The sequence below is a fragment of the Gossypium raimondii genome, chromosome 13 (genome assembly GCF_025698545.1).
Source record: "Gossypium raimondii isolate GPD5lz chromosome 13, ASM2569854v1, whole genome shotgun sequence".
NCBI lineage: Eukaryota > Viridiplantae > Streptophyta > Magnoliopsida > Malvales > Malvaceae > Gossypium > Gossypium raimondii.
The window spans coordinates 2,087,020-2,111,084 of NC_068577.1; the positions used below are offsets into that span (position 1 = coordinate 2,087,020).

Consider the following 24,065-nt stretch of genomic DNA (forward strand, 5'->3'; position numbering starts at 1 on the left):
AACGCTACAAACTCAAAAAGTTTAATAAGTTCGGTAAAGTCACTTAAGAACCTTGAAGAGAAAATTCTCACAAAATTGTTTTATATTAAAAAATGGTGCCACCCAAATATCCTTTTACAAAGCTATTTATAGATTCCTAGAATGACTACTCAAATTCGGCAGAATGATGTTCATACTATCACATAAAACGTTCACACACAAACATAAACTTGTTCACATTTGACATCAATATGTTCACACACTAGGAATTAAATTCGCTTCATGCTTGATGTTTGGTGCATGTTTTGGCCGAATAAATGTAGTGTCTCTTCACTTGGGCATTCATGCATGCTTAGTTTGGGAAGTATTCGTCCAATTCAATGTAGGTGCAGCCCTTTAATTCCCAAAAATCCCCCCTTGGCCGAATGGATTTTGCATGGCTCATGCATCACTTAAATTGAAGCTTTAATGTGCCTTGAATACATGAATGGACAACATAAATCTCTTAAATTCTTCCCCTATTTTGGTTAATGTATGTGCTGGTTCAATGGCCGATTTAACGAGGCACATTTCCCTTGTTTGTTCATGAACTCTTCCTCATTAAGGAATGCATGAAGGCATGAACTTGACCCTCTCATACGAACAGTCTCATGTATCTTCATAATGGCTGAATCTTGAACATTCTAGAAGCTCTCCTTGTGCATGTATTTGGAAAATAAATGGTCAATCTTGGGATATTATCAATCAGACACTTACAACAAATATAAATAGCCATCAAACTTTGTCATTCATTCCAAAATTCGACTAAGACAAAGAACTAAAGAATTAGACACTTGATCCTTGATCCCATACGCATGAAATTCAAGTTATGTATATGTGATGGACACAAACACATGCACACAACTAAAACATATAAAATGTCACAAACTAGACACCATGTGATAATTTACACATGCACACATGCTAAAGATAATTATAAACTTAGGAAACACAAAATACATATAAAAACATGCATGATAAGAATATGTGGAATTAAATTAAAAATGCAAGCCTATTAAAATGAACTTAGGTTCAATAGCCTTTAAAATTAGCATGATTAAATCAATCGGGCCCTTAAAGAATTCGTCCACAACTTGATTGATTTGAATTAGCATGGGAGTTGAGCTCGACCCAACTTGGACATGACTAATTTAAACTTGATTCCAATGTTTTTGCATAAGTCCACCGAAGCTTTCCATTAAACTTGGTCTTAGAATCACATCAAACTCATATTTAAATTAATCTTATTTTCAAACCAACCACCCAAAATACACAATTACATTAGCCTTCACTAATGGGTTGAAAATTGAAAGGTTAAAGGGTATTGGAATTTTGTGTGAGAGGGATTAATTTTATTTTGAATGGTTTAATTATTGGGTTTGTATTTAGTACATTTCTAATGTATTTTTTATTTCACAAATAGTCTTAAAATTATTATATTTTTCTTTTTTAAATACTTTTTGTACTCCTGTTGGACACTTGTAGGCCTGTCCATGAGTCAGGCCGCTCGAAAAGTGGAAGGGTTTGAGTAAAAATAAAAATTCGAAAAATGGGTTTGGACAAAAAATAAGGTCCGTTTAGAAAACGGGTTGGGCTTTGAGTAAAGCTTTTTTGGTTTGAGCCTGGCCCGACCCAAATATGCAAAAAAGAAAAAACTCCTAGTCTTCTTTACTATTTTCTTGCCTTTTTTACTATTTTATTGTTATTTTATTGTTCTTTTCTCACTATTTTGCTAACATTTCACTATTATGTTACTATTATTTTGTTGCTATTATTTGAATATTGTATAACTATTATTTTATTATTAATTTTGTTACTATTTTAGAGGCATTTGCTTGTTAAGTTGCACCTATCTTAGTGTTATTTAAGTATAGATATTTTTTTAATTTACTTTTAATTTGTTTGGAAACATTTATTTTAATGTTTTAGTATTTTTTATGTATTATATTTTTTTAAAATATATATAAAAATAATAATATAAAAAATTAATACGGGCAGGCCGAGCTCGACTTTTAGCACTTATATCCGGACCAAGTCTGAGCAAAATTTTAGATTCATTTTTTGGGCCGATCTGAGCCTGAGCCTAGCAAATAGGCTTAAAATTTTGATTGGTCCTAACCCGGCTCATGAACACTTCTAGACACTTAACTTACTTGTAAAGTCTAAATACTACAATGGAGTGTACCAAATATTATTCTTTAATCATTAACTCCAATCTTTTGTTTTACAAAAACAGAACAATCTCTACTATTTTGGTTTTACAACAATCAGTACTACTTTAATTTCACAATTTTTTTACTTTATAAAAAATTAAGAATTTATTCCGATTGATAAGATTGTTAAGCATTATCATTAATTATTTATATACAAGTAATTAGCAAAAATTAGTGGTTTAAATGAATTAACTTGTTGAAATATAAGAAAGTGAAAATGGATAGAAATGAATGATTTTAAATAAATGCGAGATAAAGAAGGAGACGAAAGTCAAGTGCTAACTCCTAAGGAAGCCAAATGGAACCACTTCCTTATATTTCTTCACGTCTTTGCTTTAGACTCGCCAACTTACTATTTTTCTTTTTTCCTTAATTATTTTCTTTCAAGTTGACAATGGTTCTTTATTCATTCTTGTGTCTCGTTTTTTTCTTCATGGTTTCAAGGTTGTCCATTTTAAGAAACTACAAACCATAATGGCAATTTTGAGGTTGGGTTCTAAGTCTGAAGCATTTCATCGTGAAGGTAATTCTTGGTAAGCATTTTTATATATAAAAGAAAGAAGTGGGTTTTTGCTATTTTATAAGTTTCTGCATTAAACACTGTTGACTTTTGGTGTGCAATTCTTTAAGGTTGTGTACTATGCATGCATTAATCGTATTCTTGATAGCATTGTAGATTTTAACATTTTATGATAAATAATTTGAATTTGACCTAAAATCCTAGACAAATCTTGGTCTGTGTCAGACTTGTTATAAGTAGAATGTCTTGTTAATGAGAGCCTTAGCTTCAAACATGGTGTGTTGGATTATGAACAATCATTGAACTAAAAGGCACAATGAGACGGTAAGAACGTACGGACTTACCGCAATGTTGGGATTCATGGATCTGGATTATGGTTATTTTCTTTTCAGGATCTGTACATCTGGACTTCCTAGTGATGTTAACATTAACATTGGTGAAATGTCTTTCCAGCTCCATAAGGTGTGTTATTTTATCTATATTTTGTCTTTGAAATGGATGCTAAGTTGATTCGATCTCGACACCAATTTGCAGTTTCCATTGCTTTCGAGAAGTAGATTACTAAGGAAGCTTATTGAAGAGTGTTCTAATGGTGATGGAGCAAGTTTTAGTCTGAGGCTTGATGATTTACCTGGTGGAGCCATAGCTTTTGAGCTTATATCCAAGTTTTGCTATGGTGTTAAGATAGAACTCAATGCACAAAACGTAGTTAGTGTTCGTTGTGCTGCAGAGTATCTCCATATGACCGATGAATATGGAAAAGGGAATCTCATATCGCAAACAGAGTCTTTCCTTAACGAAGTGCTTGGCAATTGGGCGGATTCAATACGAGCTCTTGAAGCATGTGAGGAAGTTATGGCACATGCTGAAGACCTTCACATTGTGTCCAGGTGCATTGATTCGTTGGCAACCAAGGCTTGTGCAGATCCAAGTTTATTTGGCTGGCCTTTGGCGGGACGCAAGAGCAATCAAAGTCCTGAAACCACCAGCTTATGGAACGGAATATCGACCATGACCAAGACGAAACCTACGAGTGACAACTGGTGGTACGAAGATGTAACGTTCCTTAGTTTACCACTATATAGAAGACTGATTTTAGCCATTGAATCAAGAGGAATGAGGCCTGAGAGCATTGCTGCATCAGTGGTATACTATGCTAGGAGGTATCTGCCCTTGATGAATCGACAATCGAGCTTCGACGATGCAAACCCCGGGCCAAATATTCTGAATCCTTCAGAATCCGGTCAAAGGGCTCTCTTGGAAGAGATTGTGGGGTTAATTCCTAACAAGAAGGGAGTCACATCAACCAAGTTTCTCATTAGACTCCTTCGTACGGCTATGGTACTGCATGCAAGTCCATCGTGCCGGGAAATTTTGGAGAAGAGGGTTGGATCACAGTTGGATCAAGCTTCACTTGTTGACTTGCTTATACCAAATATGGGTCATTCTGAGACCCTTTACGATATAGACTGTGTTCAGAGGATACTTGATCATTTCTTCTTAGAAGAGCAGGCTGCGGCTGTAGCAACTCCGGATAACATAGTTGAGGAGGGGCAATTAACGAATGAATCCAATTCAATGGCGCCAATGACAACGGTGGCTAGGCTGATAGACGGATTTTTAGCTGAAGTAGCACCGGATGTTAATTTCAAGCTTCCAAAGTTCGAGGCTCTTGCTTCTAGCATCCCGGATTATGCAAGACCGCTTGATGATGGCCTCTATCATGCCATTGATATGTATTTGAAGGTAATATTATCTCCCCTGGCTTCTATATTTCAATGTTGTTAATTCTTAAGGGGTCCAGTCCCTGATTCGTTTTACATATTTCGCATTTGCAGGCACATCCATGGATTACGGATCCCGAGAGAGAGCAACTATGTAGACTGATGAACTGTCAAAAGCTCTCATTGGATGCTAGTACACATGCAGCCCAGAACGAGAGGCTACCGCTTCGAGTAATTGTCCAAGTACTCTTCTTCGAACAACTACGACTTCGTAAGTCGATTTCTGGATGGTTCTTCGTCTCTGACAATCTTGAAAACTCAGCAAATCCCAGTGGAAACGTTGGACTCAAGAAAGATGGGTCTCATCATGCAACCGATGGGGAGGATGATGTGACGCATCGAGTTTCCGAGCTCGAAAAAGATTGTTCGGGTATGAAAGAGGAGCTCCGGAAGCTGGTGAAGTATAAGAGAAGTTGGAAGAATTTCACTAGAAGGTTAGGATTTAGTAAGTCACAATCTTGTTGCTCAAAAAGATCGAAGCCTTCGAATCTAAGAGCAATCCCCCCATCAACTGTAAACAGATAACAATTTTGTGAAAATATTGAGGTAGTGGCAACTGAAACTTTGAAGGTCAACTAATTGAAAAACTTCGTTTAATTTCTGGCATATAAATGCAACAATATCTTGATTGTTTTTGTTAGAACAATATATAAATGCAACAAAATTTCTTTCTACCATCTTTCGTATTTCAGTGAATTGTTTCCGTCCATGCAAAACGTAGAGCTGAACAGAGTCTTCAAGAAGATGACATTGATCCACACATTAAAAATTTTGTTAACTTTTTATAAGTTTATTTTATCCCCGCACCAACACTTTTTAAGAATTTTGCATTAGTTTTGTGGATCACTCAATCCTTTTTTTTTTCTCCCTTCTGTAGTCACTTGATTATTGGACAACCAGAGTAATCTAATGGAGAAAATGAAAGGACTATTATGGAGCCAGTGTATGAAAGCTTGATTGATGAAACTCGGTATCTCGTAAATGGGGAAAACAATCTCAAATAAGGCATTATGATCATGGGATATTTTGATCCCGAAAGAATAGCCTGGAACTGCACAAGGGGAGCAGTTTAGTTTAGAGGAAAAGAAGAAATAAATACATAAAATGTGTTCATCAAGAAAGAATTAATAATCGTTTTTTGCAATGTTCTAGCAAGGTGGAAGATCCATTGGTGGTGGTATAATAGACTCTTCCGGTGACTTCCCGTTCTCGACCACAAAGGCCATCTTTAGACCCCACATTGTATGCAGCTCCAAGTGACAATGCATAAACCAAACTCCTGCAAATTAGTCCAAAAAGCCTGAGTAAGTTCGATAAGCTCCAAAACTATTTATTGAAAGGGTCATATATGTGAGAAATTACCTGGATTATCAGCTCTGAATCTTATAGCTGTCCATCCTCCGGTTGGCACTCCAACTGTGTTTCTCTCCGGGGGATCGACGAGGTTGAACCTAGCAGGGTCTTTGGAGGGATTGAAGTTCCCAATACCACTTCCGACAACGAAAAAATTGAAACCGTGAAGATGGAATGGGTGTGACTCCACCGTGAGGAGGTTTGTATCCTGTAATACCAGCTCAACGGTGGAATTGAAAGCCACCTTGCTGAGCCTTGTTCCTAATGAAGTGCCAAGGTTTGATGTAAGTGGAGCACCAGTGTAGTTAAATGGGACCGGAGGTTGGTCGGGGAAGTCAGTTTTAAATACTCCTTTGATGTTGAAATAATGAGCCTGCAGAAGACCAACCTTTGGCATCACAAAGGTAATGTTGTTCAATGAAGCTGTGAGTTGTGTACCATTTTGACAACTTGAACACGGGTTTGCACCTAAACCAATTGTGTAAAATAGATGGCGGTCGACTTTTAGTGGGACTTTTGCCGGGAATTGTGGGGTATTTAGGCTTTTAAGTCTTTTGTTATAGCTCATGGCCACATTGGTGTTGTTTGGTGCAGGCAATTTGGGCATGGATGGAATAACAGTCTTCGGGATGTCTTTGTAATGTAGAATTGCTGTAACAGTTTTGTTATCCACGGGAACCGGTGCATCCATGAAAGGCCTGGCTGCCATGAAATACCGACTTGGAGATTGATCTGCTTTGATTAGAACATTGGTAGTTTGACCTGGCGCGATTAGGATGACCCTGGTTGTGAAGGGCTTGGTGTAGACAGCATCAATCTCTACCACAGTCATGTTATGACCCGCGATCGTGAAAAACAGTTCATCATTGAGTGCAGCGTTGATAATCCGTAACAAGTAAGTTTTGCCTGCCTCAACCTCCATCGAGAAGGTATCTAAAATTGAAACAAGTCACATTGCATTACGTTAGCATAATTCTTGAAGATGATCATTTCTTAAAAGTTGTTCTTTTTGGTCTAAACCATGAAGCTAAAACTTACGTTTCAACGAACATGGAAAGAGAGACCCTGGTTTCCCATTAATCGTATGAGCATCAGACGTTGGTGGTGGCAACCCCATCTTATTGGCTCGGTTTACAAGTGTTTCAACGTCTGAATTCCACCACTCCCCTGCATATAAAACTTAGGCTGTTAGATACTCCATTTCTCTATATCAAAGAACTTTGAAATATTAGTGACTTTAACCCCATTACAAACCTAGGATTATCTCAGTTTCTTTATGAGGTTTAGGGAATGGAAACATTGTTCCTTCTTTCGGCATAATGACAATGGCACCATAGACCGTAGCTCGTAGCCACAAAATATGTGCATGCCACCATAATGTTCTGTTGGAGAATAAAACGTGAGAAAGATAGAATAATATGTAGGAAAGTTGCTCTCTTATTAATGAATTCTGAATGAGTAAAAAACAAAGAATAAATGCCTATATTTATAGGCTTACATGAAAACTAATTTAAGATAAAAATAGCTAACAAATTATTTATTCAAACTAGAAAATCTGAAACTACCAAGATACTACCAAGATTTTCTAAACATCCCACCAATATTATTTTGAATTATTCTCAACACTCCCCCTTAATTCAAAGTTGCAAACACCAAGTAAACTTCTAAAATAGCAAAACTTCTCTTTTGATAATGCTTTTGTTAACATATCTGCCAGCTGCTCTTCAGTGTTGCAATATTCCAAAGATATCTCCTCTTTTGCTACCAAATCTCGAATGAAATGATAACGAATATCTATGTGCTTTGTTCTACTATGAAATGTTGGATTCTTTGTCATAGAGATAGTGGATTTGTTGTCACAAAATATGGTAGTTGCACATTTCTGCTCTTATTGGAGATCGGTTAACATTCTCCTTAGCCAAATGGCTTGACAAGTCATTGCGATTCTTTGCTACATATTCACCTCTGAGGTTGACAATCTTTGTTGTAGCTTGCTTCTTAGAACTCCATGTGATCACCCCAGAACCTAGAGTAAAAACAAATGCTGATACACTTCTTCTATCATCTAGAGAACTTGCCCAATCACTGTCTGTGAACCCACACAATCTGAAATCTAAAGTTTTTGAGTACCATATGCCATACTCCGAAGTTCCAGCAATGTATCGCAAGACTCGTTTTGCTGCTCCATAATGAACCTTTGAAGGTTGCTGCATAAACCTGGAAATAACACCAACAGGAAATGCAATATCGGGTCTAGTGTGAGTCAAATAGATTAAACCTCCAACCAAGCTTCTAAACCTCCTTGCATCTACCATTTCTTCTCCATCCTCTTGCTGCAATTTTTCATTGATATTCATGGGTGTAGCTGCAGGCTTGCAATTAAGCATACTAAATTTACTGAGAAGATCCTTGGCATATTTCCTTTGTGAGATAAAAATTCCATCATCAGCTTGATGAATTTCAAGACCGAGGAAATAATGCAATAAACCCATATCGGACATCTCAAATTCATTCATCATTTGAGACTTAAATTCATCAACAAGTAAGTTAGAGGAACTAGTATAAATGATATCATCAACGTAAAGACAAACAATGATGAAATCATTTTTACCTTCCTTTTTCACGTACAAGGTGGGCTCGTTCTCACTTCTCATGTACCCTTTCTTCTGAAAATACCCATCGATCTTGTTGTACCATGCTCGAGGGGCCTGCTTCAATCCGTACAACGCCTTTTTCAGCTTGTAAACTTTTGTTTCATTTCCCTTCTCTATGAAACCTTCTGGTTGTGTTACGTAAACTTCCTCTTGTAGATCTCCATTGAGAAACGCTGATTTGACATCAAACTGGTAAACAGGCCATTGCAATTGTGCAGCTATTGCTAGAACAAGCCTCACCGTTTCGAACCGAGCTACTGGAGAGAAAGTTTCTTCGAAATCAATACCATATTGCTGTGCATAACCTTTCGCTACAAGACGAGCTTTGTGCTTTTGGATGCTTCCATCTGCACCGAATTTTGTCTTGAACACCCACTTCAAACCAATTGCATTTTTATCTTCCGGCAAGTCGACCATCTCCCAAGTTCTATTCTTTTCGATGGATTGTATCTCCTCCATCATTGCCTTTTTCCATTCTTCCTTATCGCATGACTTCTTCATAATCTTGAGGATCCAAACGGCTAGGGCAAATTGGCAGGATGCATAAGTGTCATCAGCATATTTCGGATTTGGCTTTTTGACCCTTGTTGATCTCCTTAGTGGAATTGGCTCGTCAGAAGATTCTTCAAGTGTTGTAGATATTGCTGGTGCAGGCTCCTCCTTTTTATCTATAGAATCTTTGATGGGAAAAGAAATCTCCTGTTGTACCTGTTCTACACTCATATCCCAGCTTGCATTTTCATCAAACACTACATCTCTTCTACTTGTAAATTTTCCACTATGAGGGTTATACAATCTATATGCTTTGGATTGAGTACAATAACCAATGAAAATGCATTTTTCAGACTTTTCATCAAGCTTTTTACGAGCATGAGAATTTAATAAAGCGTATGCAACACACCCAAAAATTCTTAAATGACTTACATTAGGTTTCCTACCACACCAAGCTTCATATGGAGTTTTGTTCATGATGACCCTTGTTGGTGAGAGATTCATGATAGACAGATGTTGCCACGACTTCCTTCAAAAGCGATTTGAGAGTCCTTCGCTTGTAACATGCTTCTTGCCATCTCCACAACAGTTCGGTTCTTCCGCTCAATGACACTGCTCGCTTTCGAGTGTAAGGAATTGTTAACTCCTATGGATGCCACTGTCCTCACAAAACATATTAAACTCTTTGGACATGAACTCTCCACCTCGATCATGCGAAGAACTTTGATATGGCGCCACTTTGATTCTCCACCATAACCTTGAATTTCGGAACTTTTCAAAAGTTTCGACTTGTTTTCAAAAATACACCCACTCATGCGACTATAATCATCAAGAAATGAAGAAGTAATGTGGCTCCACCCAAGGACTCGGTTTGCATAGGACCACATAGATCGGCATGAATTAATTCTAAACATTCAAGAGCTCTCCATGCTTTTCCAACAGGAAATGGCTTCCTAGTTTGCTTTCCATAAATGCACCCCTCACATAAATCAAGAGAGACAATTTTCGGTAGTCCAAGAACCATACATTTATCACTCAGTAATTTCAGGCCTTTAATATTGAGATGACCATACCTCAAATGCCATAGCTTCGAGTCATCCTTTGTACTTGCAGCAAGAACAAAGTTCTCCATGTTTGAAACATCCAACGGAAACATCTTGTTTGGTGTCATGTTGACATGGACTCGTTTGCCTGATTTTTTGTTTTTGATGATACATGCATCATCATCAAATACGACAGCATATCCACCAGCCATTAGTTGTCCAACACTCAATAAATTGTATCCTAAATCAGGAACAAACTGAACATTGTCCAACATTTTTCCTTCTCCATGGCTATTAAAGATTTCCACAGTGCCTTTTCCTTCAACTTGCATCTCCCTTTTGTTTCCAAGTTGCACCTTTAGCTTTTGTGACTCGTCGAGCTCCTTGAATAAGGATTTGGTACCCGTCATGTGATTCGAACAACCGCTGTCCACAAACCACCAATCACTTGACTTATGGTTAGTATCAATACAAGCCATAAAAAGCTTGTTTTCTTCCTCACTTTCTGATGCAAAATTCATTTTTTGATCTTTATACCAACAATCAGCTTTTACATGCCCATATCTATTGCAATGGTAACATTGAATGCCATTTTTTGTGTTACCTTGCTCATTCGATTGCCTTTGTCCATCATACCTTCCTTTGCCTCTGCTTCTGCCATAGCCACCGCTACGACCTCTACGAAATCCTCCTCTTCCTCGTCCTCTATTTGTTGAACGGTTATTGTCACCTTTCACTTGAAATGCCTTCTCTTCACTCTTCTCTTCACTCCTTTCTGCTATCTATTGATTCTCGCCTCATGAGATTGAAGAGATCCCATCAGTTCATCAATGGAAAGAACTGACAGATCTTTGGACTCTTCTATAGCAGCCACAACATGATCAAATTTTGTCGTTAAGCTTCGCAAGACTTTTGCTACAATTGTCTCGTCTGAAATTTTCTCACCATAGGAGCGCAATTGACCGACTATTGTCCTTGTTCGTGACAAAAAATCAGCAATTGATTCACCATTCTTCATCATTAAGGTCTCAAAATCACGTCGTAGTGATTGTAATTTCACTACTATGACTCTTGAATCACCTTGATATTCTTTCTGCAAGATTGACCATGCTTCATTCGATGTGGTTGCTGCTGCAATTCGAGAGAAAATAGAGTCATGAACTGCTTGCTGGATAATGAACAATGCCTTAGCATCATTTTTCCTGACTTCTTTCAACCTCCTATCTTCTTCTTCATCAGGTTCAAGTATGTCAACGAACCCGTACTCCACCAAGTCCCATAGCTCTTGCGATTTGAGCAATGTCCTCACCTTGATGCTCCACCACTCATATTTCTCACCATTGAAAATGGATATGAGTGGTTGAGAGGAAGAAAAACCAGCTGATGCCATTCCAAAAACACTCACTCTTTTCTCTCGTGTTTCCCAAAGACCCTAATGGACCCAAACCTCACTTTCACTCAATTGCCTAAAGGATCCAACCTAGCTCCGATGCCAAAATTGTTGGAGAATAAAACGTGAGAAAGATAGAATAATATGTAGGAAAGTTGCTCTCTTATTAATGAATTCTGAATGAGTAAAAAACAAAGAATAAATGCCTATATTTATAGGTTTACATGAAAACTAACTTAAGATAAAAATAGCTAACAAATTATTTAGTCAAACTAGAAAATCTGAAACTACCAAGATACTACCAAGATTTTCTAAACATCCCACCAATATTATTTTGAATTATTCTCAACATGTTCCTCGTTGTCCTGTGACATTAAAGTCGTAGGTGTAACTATGTCCGGTCTTGATAGGGCATTGTGTTATGTATGCAGGTCCATCAGCCCAACCATTACGAAATTGCTTTAACCCATGCCTGGATATAGACATAAACAATAAGTTGATTCAACCATTTCCATATGTTGTGCATAAAGATTGATTAGAGATGGATGTAAAAAGACATACCAATGAATGGAAATGTTATATTTTGCATAGTTGGTTAGCTTGACGAGAACTCGATCGCCTTCTCGAGCATAAATGGTTGGTCCTGGAAATCTTCCATTCACCGTGACAATTGGTTTTGCATGGCAAAGCCTGCTTCCATTCTTGACTCTTATCTGAACCCAGAAGTACAAACAAAGAGTTAGATAAAGCCCTTAACCCTTCCGAAAATTATAATAATAAAAAATAGAACACCCACATCAAATTGATACTTCCTCACTGCAGCTTCAGCTGGAAAAGTCAGAAACCAAGCAAAGCAGAAAATGCAGAGAAAAAATGACCCAAAGCAACTATCAAGCTGCATTGCCATTTTTTTGTAAATGCTTATGATTTTTTTTTTTTTTGTGTCTCTGTGTGTGTGTGCTGGAACTGAAAGAATCACATTGATACTTATAGTGTTAGAAACATAAGGTTGGTTAATAATAAAGTGTTGGTAGTTCAGTGTTTACATATACCTTGGAAGCAACCATTGTAAGAAGTTGAGATATCCATGTATTGTTCGTTAACTATATGCATAAAAGGATAAATAATACAAATATGGAAATCTCCAAGAAGCTAACATGATTTTAATAATCTATTATTATAAGGATTATGCTTAACAGCAAGGCCTAGCAGTCACCAAAAACTATTGCTTTGCCTTGCAATCTTGATTGCTTGGCTGCTGGTTTTGCCTACTGGAGGTTAAGGACGGTAGAGATGGATTGGTGGGTGATAGATAGCGACCAGCCGTTGTATGATGAAGTTACTGTGATTTTGTAACATAACCATTAAGCTGGTTCCTCCTCAAGGATTAAACTGCATATTTAATATGATGCAAAAGGGGTTTGAATCCCAATTTTGGGTACAAAAATGTAATTTTCCTCACAATATACTCTTAACTAGAATCTATAAAATGAGATTAGGCTCGATTTTTTTGTAAAATTTTTTGAACCATTCATAATAATTTACTTTGGTTCAAATAATCACTGGTTTTTATTACATAAATGGTTCAAATACTTCAATTTGATATAGATTAATTTTAATTTCTCGATTTTTTTGCTAACCTAAAATGAGGGATTAAATTGTGAGAAGTGGATAATTACTTAAATATCCCATTTGTATTTATGTAATTGCATTATTGCAACATTTCCTTACTTAACTAAGTTCGTGTATTTTAACATTTGTTTAAAATTAATTCATAATATTACCTTCATCAATAGTTTTATTATAAACTATGTTTTTAAGAGAAAATATTTGATACATTATTAACGGAAATTTTGAACTTTACAAGTAAGATGAGAGATTGATTGGTGTTTTATAAGGTTTAATAAAATATTAATATAATTGATGTGATATATTTTTTTAAACTAGGGCAAATTACCAAAAAAAACCCTTTTTTTCAAAATTTACCGAAATTGGCCCTTTATGTAATTATTTATAGGAATGGTGCATTTTCATGAAAGCGCGTCCACGTCGACGATGTCGAGTCGCACGAAAATCACGTCCACGTAAGCGCGATTTGCTGACGTGGACACAAATCGCGCCCCCTAGGACGCGATTTGCGATGATAATATGAAACGGTTTATGTTTTTAGCTTGAAAACTTTGAAAGGCCATAACTTTTAAACTCGGTTGTCAATTGAGGCAATTTCTTTTGATTTGAATAACTTTTCGAGATCTCGCGCTAACAAACAGTAGAAGGCGGTTTGCCGATTTTCATCGAAAAAGATCTTTTTGCCCTAAATTTTGATTTTTTCGGTTTAAAATTGAATTTTGAAACATTCAAATCATTATTTTCCTTATTTAAACCGAAAAATCAAAATTTAGGGCAAAAGGATCTTTTCGATAAAATCGACAAACCACCTTCTAAGACGTAGATCTCAAAAGTTATTCAAATCAAAAAATTCGCCTCAATCGACAACCGAGCGAAAAGTTATGACCTTTCAAAGTTTTCAAGCTAAAAACATAAACTGTTCATGCTATCGTCACAAATCGCGTCTAGGGAGCGCGATTAAATCACGCCAACAAATCGCGCTTACGTGACGCGATTTGGCGCGTACTCGACATCGCTGACGACGTGACGCCATTTCGCAAAACGACCATTCCGGTAAATAATTACATAAAGGGCCCATTTCGGTAAATTTTGAAAAAAAAAGAACTTTTTTTTGGTAATTTGCCCTTTCATTTCACTCAATTCAATTTAAAAAAAATTAAATCAAATTAAGAAATATCCAAATATTTTTATCTCAATTCCCTAAAAAAACAAAGGATGAGTTTGGATGGGCGATGCGTTTACTTGCGGTTAGTGTAAAAATAGCGGTGGCGGTAAGATTAGACACTGTAGCGTGAGACAAAAAGTAAACTAAACGCACCGCACCACATTCAATCGCCCATCCAAACCCACCTAAAGTCAATTTTCTGAAAATGCAAAATTTGGTGGATAATGGGCTAAGGCCCATCGTGATATTAAAAAAGAACACGAAGTGGAATTTTTTAATTGATTACTCTTATTGTTTTAATCTCCAAATTCCAAATCTAATAATTTTCAAATGTTTTTCCGATTTCAACCAAGCAAAAGTGAGGAAGGAAGAAGGGACACGACCTCTCTCGAGTTGAGTAAAATATTAGAAATGAACTGTGATAAGAATACCGCACAACAATAAGTAATTCACCGAGAAAAACAAAAGCTCGAAGAACATGGCTGAGTCGGCTGAGTCCAGCAAGGTTACTTCTATTTTTCTTCTTCTTTTCCTTTTATTTTCTTCTGTTCCCTCTTCCTTTCATCGTAGTTCTAAGATCTTTTTTCCTCTTTTTGTTTCATATCGTTTTTCTTTTTTAAATTTTTACTTTTCTATTTCTTGTGTTCTGTTTTACCTTTTTAAAAAGTAGCCTGCTCTACTTATAACGCCATTTTTATTATTATTTAGTCTTGTGTTTATGTAATTAAGTTGGATGATAAATAGGATTTTTTTTTTGTTGTTGATGTGATGAAGGAATTTTAGTTTTGCTTGAATGTTTATCGGTATATTTCATTAGTAGTAGGCTTTTGATTTTATTTCATAGTAATTTGCACACAAATTTTGCTTGAAAACTAATTGAATTATGAGGTAGTTGAATTAATTTTGTTAAAAAAACTTAGTTGTTAAAATTAAGTTTGAATTGTTCAATCAAATTGCGTGTGTTTCTTGCAGTCTGGAAAGGGAAAATTAGCTTGCTCAATTTATAATGTTACTTTTGTTATTATTTATTATTATTAGTTTTGTGTAGATATAATTAAGCTATATAAGTAGGATGTTTTATTTGCTTACTTTTTATTTATTTTTGGTGATGAAGTTATGGTTAAATGTTAAACAGTATATTTAATTTGTAGTTGTATGTTGCTTTATTTCATAGTAATTCCACATAAAAACTTAGTTATTAAAATTAAGTTTGAATTGCACAATGCAAATTGTGCGTTTCCTGTAATCTAGGAAGGAAAAACAATCAAAGCTCAAACCCTAAAAAAGAAGGGGAAAAAAACTTGAAAAAGACAAGTAGATATTATTCCTCCTAGAAATTCAGTGAAATTCAGTGGTCATGGTATAACTGTACAACATAGCAGACTACCAAGTAGATATTATTCCTCCTAGAAATTCAGTGAAATTCAGTGGTCATGGTATAACTGTACAACATAGCAGACTACCTTAGTAAAATAAACATAAACTACCACTAAATTTCTACCTAGTATAGTTAAGAACCCTAATCTAAGAATCCTTGATGAATCCATTTAAAATAAAGGAAAATGAAACTATCACCAGCATATTGCCCTTCTAGATGGTATAGCATTTCATGCTCTATTTCCTGTTCTGACAATTGAAATTTATCTGCATTCTAAGTAATCTCTAGGACTTTTTCAGGCATTCTGAAATGAAGGGGTTGGTAGGATTTGGTTTATTTTACCTTTTTTTTCTACAAAAACATGTAGAGAACTTCAATCTTGCTCTTGCTTATGCTTTTTACATTTATTTGCGGAACATCAAACAAGTCCTATCTGCTGAGCTGTTTTATCAGATAATTTATTAAATTTAAACTAAAATTAATGATAGAAGTAAAACGTTTGAAGTTTTTCCCTGTCATTTCTTTGATATGCTATTTTCCTGTAAAAGATTGAAGGAAATAAAGAAAAGATTTAAAGATATAAAAAGTCAGATTTTATTTAGGAAAAGAAAGTGCAAAGTGAATGATTAAAAAATGCAACATGAAATGTAAAAACCACTTCGAATATGTAACTATATGATCTTGTTTTCTATGGCGATTGAGCAGTTGTGGATTTGATTGATAACATTTATGAAAAACCATTTGATGGAATCCTAAAGGGAAAAAATGTGAGGAAGAAAATAAATTATGTTATTATACTGAAAGTGGAGCATAAGTGAGTGGTTGTGTGTCACTTCCAATCTCCAAATATAGAGGTTGAGATTGATATAAAAATTGTATAAAAAAGCAGATTGAGATTGAGTGTTTTGTGTGTCACTTCCAATCTCCAAATATAGAGGTTGAGACAGGTATAAAAATTGTATCTCTTGAAATTTGTATTTTTATGGGCAAGTACAATGAAAAAATGGATTTCCTTAATCGGGTGACTGAAGAATACTAAACAGTTTTCGACTTTTGTAGGATTATTTCGTAACAACAGTCAATGAGGATCGTGCAACTATATGCTGGGGTTGTGGATTGCGTCTCCTCCTTCCAACTCATGCACCTGTTTTCAAGTGTGGTTGGTGTGGAGCCATTACAAGTCAAAATGTAAATAAACCCGAAACCAAGTGTCTTTGGGGGAGGCGCTGGCAAGACCGTTGCTTTGTTACGATTCTCTCCGTATTTATGCTCTTTTTGATATGTATGCTCTTTCTCTCTCTCTTCCATTGTGGTTTATATAATAGTTGAAACTCTCCACTTAAAAGGCACATATTCAGTGTGACTTGAGGTTTAAGTAGTTTTAGGAAATTACAATTGATACCCTGAAGCTCTGCACTTAGTTTTCAAATCATCCCTTGTATTTGTTTTTGCTCAATCTCAACCTCAGAATTTCTGGACTTGACTATTTTAACTTTCCAAATTCACTGTTCAATTTACAAAAATAGTTATTCCAAAATGGAGCTGTCAAGATTAACATTGGAAAATCATCTGCTTATAAGTTTTCATGGGTGACTTTGAAGTGAAAAATAAATGTTTAAGAATTTTGACAGTTGTTTACGAAAAAGATTGTGGAAACTTTTGTGTAGTTAGATTCATAGTTAGATCTCAGATGTTTAAGAAATATTTTATCATGTATATCCACGTAGTCGATTCTTTTGCTGCTGCTGAATTTAATTGTATCCTTCTTTTAATAGGACGACATCCAGCTTGTTACTAACTGCACTAATAATGTTTCATGAATTTTTATATTTCTGATCATAATATGTTGACATGAAATTGCAGGTGGGGGAGTATGGGCGGTGCATTGGTTTGTTTTCTCTGTCAGCTATACCTTTGGGATATTTCATTACATCTTAACAGCGATTTTGGCTGCAACTACTGTTTCAACCTTCAGCTTATCTGCATTCCGATGTGCCGGCACACCTCCAACCGTGTTGTGGGGTAGCTATCCAGTTGTAGGGAAAGGTGACCTCGAAAATTATACCTTCTGCCACTATTGTGTGAAACCGAAATCACCAAGAGCACATCACTGCCGTTCGTGTGGAACATGTGTTCTAGACATGGATCATCACTGTCCTTTTGTAAGTATTAAGCATATTCTGAAAGTGTAGATGCAAAATGTACGGTAAACAAGAAGGTTTCTCAGAGTATTCAATATTAATTTTTGAAGTCGGGATTGATTTTTGTTGCATACAGATAGGGAACTGCGTTGGTGCAGCAAATCATCGGCATTTCATCGCCTTCCTTTTTTCAGCTGTTTTCAGTACAATCTACATTTCATTCTTATCCGCGTATGCCGGGTTACATATCTGGCCACCAGTAAAGTACAGATCCCTCGGGCACTTGAATGGTTCCGGCAGAGATTTGGCAATTCGAGCATTCAAGGAAGTTATGCTTGCTTTGGTGAGCTCAGCGGTCCAACTTTCAGCCAGGGGTCTTATTCTTGTTTATCTATTTGTTTCGAGTGTTTCGTTGCAGATCGGTTTAAGTGTTCTGCTGTGGCAGCAGCTATGTTATATATACGAAGGCAAAACTTACCTCAGCCATTTAAGCTCACAGGGTAGTGGAGGTGATCACATTGAAGAAAAAGGTTGCCAAAATATTTTCAGGTTTTTTGGCTGTCCATATTCTATTTTCAGATATCTGCCTACCCTACGAAATTCACCTAAAAGACACACCAAGTGATATATATATATATATATATATATATATATACACACACTCACACGAAAGAGATTGAAAGCTTCCGACTTTTTAGATATACTTCATTCATGACGATGATGTGACGGCTTCAGTGATTGATGAATTTCATTGTAGTTTTTTGTATTGGCAGATAATAACAGTCTGTTAAAAAGGATAAACCGTGTAAGAGCGCCATTTCCTCTTTTACATCTTTTTGTGCGTTGCAGAGGATCCGATTATCGCTCGCTCTGCCCATCTCACTTCTGCAAAGAAGTTTCCAAATAATTCATTTAATCCAGGGTTAATTTGATTAGACAGGATTTAATCTTTAAATTTATTTCTAAATTTTAAGTGAATATTAAAATATTAATATTGTAACAATTGAATTTTAAAATTAATTTAGATATAATTTGGTGATTAAATTTTAAACAATCACGTTAGACTTATCTAAAACATGTGTATCAAATAATGTTGAAAAGAGTAACTAATTGAATGAACAATTAGGATATCTAAGCTAACAACTATTTAATTGATATAAATATTAATATTTCACTCAATTTTAAAATTTTAAGACTAACTTAAAATTTAAACTGAAAAACAAAAAGAAATGTTTCCTTTAATTTATCTTCAAAATGATGGAATTTAAATTATTAGTTTTACTATAAATTTTATCACATGAATATGGGTGAAAATCATATCTTTAGAACATGGAGATATGTTTAAAATAACATACAACAAATAATGAACGTTTGGAACTAATTAATAATAACACATGAAATATATATTATATTAAAATGAAAAAAAGATTAGATTGTGAGTAAAATGCAATTTAAATATAAAAATATATCAGATTAAAAATAGAGTTATTTTTCATTGTGCTGTCATCAATCCAATGTTAATATCGAGTTATTTTGTGACACCAACTCAACCAATCATATTATTAATATATATATACAAATTTATATAATAAATATATTTATTAAAATTTATATAAAAATAAAAAATCGAGTTCAAATGGTAAAAACATAATGTTTTTGGTTCAAATCGATAAAATTTTAATTTTTACTAAAGTATAAAAAAAAACCATATAGTCATATAATTTATTTTACAAATAAAATAAATTTTTAATAATTCCCTAATTGAATTGTACTCCGTAATAGTGAAAGCATGTTGGTGCGCGAGAACCAACGAACCAGCAATAGCAATTTTTTGTTGAAAGGTAATGTTGTAGTGATAGAAGCAGCCGCAGCCAAATATGAGAGCTAAAAACAGAAGCCTCTCGTTATCATAAGTCTATCCATAATAGCTAAACTAAAGCCATAAATCATTCCACAACAACCACTGCTTAAACCTATCCCATAACATCAGTTCCGACCCCACATAATACCATCGCTGAAAGCAAATACTAAATTAAAGAGACAACAAAGACAATGCAAAGATTCACATAACTTCTACCAAACTCCCCCATGCTTACTAATCAGCCTCTGCATACGCAGTTTCAAGGTGGGCTTGTTCCGCTTCTTGGACCTCTTTTTCGGTCTTCCTTCCTTTCTTGGATTTGTAGTACACACTCATGAACGTTCCCACAGCTCCGTACTTCCTACGCACATGCTCGTACAGGTCAGCATCGAACATCCTCCAGAAATCCTTCTCGTTGAGCTCCGACACTGCATACTGTGGCTGGAAACTGTGGTTTTTGATCAGCCATTGCTCCAAATTACGAACTGCCTCTGCACCATCAAATACTTCACCCCTCAATACAGGGCCTGGAGCATAATACACCCCAACATCGGTGAACATCTGAGCGTATGGTGTGTCGCCTTGTCTGCGATGCTGCTCAAAGCCTGGTTCAGGATACACCATTGTCTTAACAGGAAGCTTGAACAGTCGGTGCGGGCAGAGCCAAATGGGATAGATCTGGAGAATCCACATTTTATACAAGCATCATTAAGATCTTAAGTTACAAATTTAAATGGGTTCAATCAGGAAATTATCCATGATGACATTCCAATCTTTCTTGTGTTTTCACAATCAAGGTAACCCACAAAACAGTCATTTCATCATAAGAAAAACATTAAGAGTGAGAGATGGAATAATTGTAACATAAAATAATAATGAGGTAATGAAAGGAAAAACAAGGCAATAACATAAAATTTACCTCCATCTCATGGTGGACCCACTCAAGGGCATCCCCAACCTTGTAAAGAGGAACAAGCATGTCTTGAATCACATGCATCTCATGGTAATAGTTTCTTATAGATTCACCTTGAGTAGCCTTGAGCAAGGAAACCTTGGGTGGCATCAACCAGCCCAAGAGAAACCTAAACCACCATTGATCTCCGAATGGAAGGATGAGCTTCCCCTCCCAATACAAACATCTTGTGTGCCTGTGGTAATATTCTCTTGTAGGAATGTACTCTACAAACTCTCCCTTCTTTAAGGCCGTTTGCGCATGTTGGTAGAACCAGGGTTTAAACCACCAACCTACATTGTTAATTTTATTCCCCTTCTTCTTGGCCTCTTCTTTAGAGGCATATCTCCCAGTCATGAACACACCTTCAGTGGGTGAGTAGACCATGCCTTCTACAAAATCGGGAACTTTCTCTGGATTATCCTGATCACCATCTCTGGGTGCAAAAGAGTCCATATAACCTTGAGCAAGGTCCTGCAAATTCCCCACTACAGGCGTGTATGTCAGTCTCATGTATTCTTTAACAGGTATAAGCTTGATTTCGGCAGCAACAAGAAATCCAAGAGTTCCTTGAGACCATGGGATAGCATAGAAAAGATCAGAATATTCATTGTCCTTGGTAGCTCTAACAACACGGCCATCAGCCAAAACTATCTCATAAGCTACAACAGTATCAGAAAACAGGCCATAGATGTGTGAGCTTCCTTCAATCCCGTAGCCATTGATGAGACCACCTACTGTAAGATCGTCGAGCTCTGCAACCACAGCAAGGGAAAGATTCATTGGAACTGTGACACGTGTTATCTGCCCCATGTTTACAAGTGGCTCAACCCTTGCAATCATTCTCTGTTTATCAATTTCAAGAATGTTACGGAAAGCAGACAAATCAACTTCATAATGGCGAGCTCTCTTATAGTCTACATTCCGCATCCCCACCGCAATCCATGGTTTACGGGCTGTGCATACAAGACCATCCTTTTTTGGATTCCTCTGTTTGAGACGCTTCACTACTTTCAAAACATTTTCATCATGTTCCTTCTGACGCTGCTTGTAGGACTTCATCTCGGATCTGACATCTCCAAGATATATGAGAAAGTAATACAGAGTTGAAAAAGGAAGGACAAAAAATATAACAAAAATCCAACGAAACTGGACCAAAAAGTCCACCAAGCCCTTCTTCCTCTTTGGGCGAAGGGGTGCTTGAAGATCTGACATTTTGGGAGTGAAAGAATGCCTCTTCCTCTGCAACAACAATGACAGTAGTTTTAAATAAATATAAACACTCCATACAGCATTTACATTTCAGGGTTTTCAGACTTCTAAAAGTAACAGATTAGCTTCTCATGATAAAATGAGATAAACTACTAAACCAGACACTTTACTTGCTGATTTAGAAAGTGAAACCTTCACAGGAACCCAAGAAAATTATCATTTAAGGATTAAGAATGCCAAAAACTCATTCATTGTCAACCTAGGAGATTAAAGTTTACATGCACCAATAAGTGAGAGTATAGTGATAAGGCACATTGCACTCAAAAGGAAAGAACTCAAGTTCAAACCTTACAAACAACATTGTTCGAGGAGGCAACAACAAACCCCAAAAGGTTTAATTTTCATGGACCCGTAATTCTACCAAACTATATATACATCCAAAAATATGCACAGGACAAACATTTAGCACAAAAGGATCAGATTGACGTTCACAAAATAAGTGGCAAAACTAAAAGACCTAGAGATGCATGTCAAGGGTTCGATCTCTTACACATAGGAAGCAAAGCAAAGATCAAATCCTCTGAAGAAAAAAGCTCCTTAAATCACATACTGATCAGTATATTATTCAAGCAGGAGAAAATAGCAAATTGCAAAGGCATTTTCAATAGCATCAAAGATGCATCAGTTACATGAGAATTCTAAAATTGACTTGTTTCAAGCTGACAAGCAATCAGTACCAAATTGCACATCAACACATTAGATTTTCATCCATTTACTATTCACGAAAACAGAAAGTTAAGCTTCAAACAACAAATGCAAACCTCCTAAAGCAGGTTTCTGCTTCTTTTTTTGGATTAATAAACATTTTACTTACAAAAAGAAGAAAAAAAACTCCTAAAACAGAAGAAAAAAAACTCCTAAAACAAGTCTAGTATGGCTAACTGGTTATGTTTCATTCCCTCAAAATCCACATCAGAAACATTCAGCAAGACACAGTCTTGCCAGCATCATAAAAACCACGCATGAAAATATTATATTTAGAGTATTAGATTAATCCAGTTAGCTCAGGACATCAGATCTTTCCATGGTTTCACTTTTTGTCTTCCAAAATAACCCAAAAGCCGAACCGGCTCAACCATTTCTATGACGAAAACACATAAAAAATTCCTTCTCTATGTACATAAAACAATTACTTCTCTAATAATCTAATAAACACATAAGACAAAAAAATTCCTTCTCTATGTACAGTCAACAGTTAACCAAGACATGCTTAGCTAGCAACTTGCACTTAGAGGAGGAGAAAAATAAAAGATAACAAATAGACCATCAATCGCTGTTAAAGCTGCAGATCTACTTTTTTTTTTTAAAAACTAAGTGATACTTTTGTTTCCAAGAAAATAGTAAAAATTACGGAAGAAATCAAAAGTACTTTCAAAATTTATGAACATAAAACAAAGCATTATAAGGTAGCAGTAACAATATTTACTTCATTTTTCCTCATTTTCCACTGGAACTGAGCAGAGATCTAACACAAGTAACAACGACAGCAAAAAAAAGGCTAAAACGAGAAGAGAAAATCCGAAACAAACAAAGACTAACACGAAAAACACTATTCAAATGTTGAAATTGAAAGGTAGATATATAAAGGGAAAAAAATAACAGTTTCCTCCATTTTTCTTGGTAACCAAACAGATAAAAGAAAATTTCAAACCGAAAGACAAGCGAAGAGAGAAATGATAAGACCTTAAGCTCCAAAGAACCGCCGACAAGGTGGAATCATGAAGAGCTAAGGGAAGTTGAGTATAAATATAGTGAGCTCAGCTTCACTGTACTGTGAGAGTGTCGCTAATGGTTGCGGATATATTATTATCTTATTTTATTTTATTTACATTAGACATAATTATAAATTAATTAAAATAATTAATTTTTTGAAAAAATCGAAGACAGATCATATAAATTTTGAAAAGTGGATGGGCCAATAGATTCGCTGGCGTTGACAGTTTCACAAGGCCAAAATCATGTGACAACCTGACGTATCAAAATGTGATTTCCTTTCTTAATAAAGTATTAGTGATTATCTTTAAAACAAAAAAATTTGTATTAGTGAGCAATTAGTGGGAAAATTATATTTTTTATGTATTTAATTATTTATGCGTAACGTGCCTTTAGTTAATAACGACAAAATTTTGACGGAGTTTCTTATGTTACTGATTTTTTTTTCAAAAAAAATCCACACGAATCTTGCATGAAGCTTGTTAAA

At 35.7% G+C, this 24,065-nt stretch overlaps 4 protein-coding genes across 5 annotated transcripts; 2 read left to right on the top strand and 2 right to left on the bottom strand.

Annotated features, from left to right (window-relative positions):
- Positions 1-3,262: 3,262 nt before the first annotated feature.
- LOC105781218 (BTB/POZ domain-containing protein At5g03250) lies at positions 3,263-5,111 on the top strand. The gene is made up of 2 exons (XM_012605767.2): positions 3,263-4,497; positions 4,590-5,111. The coding sequence occupies exons 1-2, from the start codon at positions 3,493-3,495 to the stop codon at positions 5,058-5,060; spliced, it is 1,476 nt and encodes a 491-aa protein (XP_012461221.2). The 5' UTR covers positions 3,263-3,492; the 3' UTR covers positions 5,061-5,111.
- Positions 5,112-5,683: 572 nt separating this feature from the next.
- LOC105784467 (laccase-11) lies at positions 5,684-12,403 on the bottom strand. 2 transcript variants are annotated; one of them, XM_012610356.2, is made up of 7 exons: positions 12,264-12,403; positions 12,029-12,180; positions 11,820-11,939; positions 7,143-7,267; positions 6,927-7,055; positions 5,898-6,821; positions 5,684-5,814 (listed from the first exon to the last, which is right to left on the bottom strand). In XM_012610356.2, the coding sequence occupies exons 1-7, from the start codon at positions 12,372-12,374 to the stop codon at positions 5,684-5,686; spliced, it is 1,692 nt and encodes a 563-aa protein (XP_012465810.1). In that variant the 5' UTR covers positions 12,375-12,403. The 2 variants fall into 2 exon arrangements, with proteins under 2 accessions (XP_012465810.1, XP_052482812.1); XM_052626852.1 differs by having other exon boundaries at positions 12,029-12,173; positions 12,260-12,403.
- Positions 12,404-14,560: 2,157 nt separating this feature from the next.
- On the top strand, positions 14,561-18,611 carry LOC105782453 (protein S-acyltransferase 11). Its single transcript, XM_012607196.2, has 4 exons — positions 14,561-14,766; positions 16,699-16,921; positions 17,503-17,801; positions 17,917-18,611. Exons 1-4 carry the CDS (start codon positions 14,740-14,742, stop codon positions 18,403-18,405), a joined length of 1,038 nt encoding a protein of 345 aa, XP_012462650.1. The 5' UTR covers positions 14,561-14,739; the 3' UTR covers positions 18,406-18,611.
- A 1,047-nt stretch (positions 18,612-19,658) lies between these two features.
- Positions 19,659-23,700, bottom strand: LOC105782452 (delta(24)-sterol reductase). The gene is made up of 3 exons (XM_012607195.2): positions 23,549-23,700; positions 20,561-21,835; positions 19,659-20,319 (listed from the first exon to the last, which is right to left on the bottom strand). Exons 2-3 carry the CDS (start codon positions 21,806-21,808, stop codon positions 19,876-19,878), a joined length of 1,692 nt encoding a protein of 563 aa, XP_012462649.1. The 5' UTR covers positions 21,809-21,835; positions 23,549-23,700; the 3' UTR covers positions 19,659-19,875.
- Between the last annotated feature and the right edge of the window lie 365 nt (positions 23,701-24,065).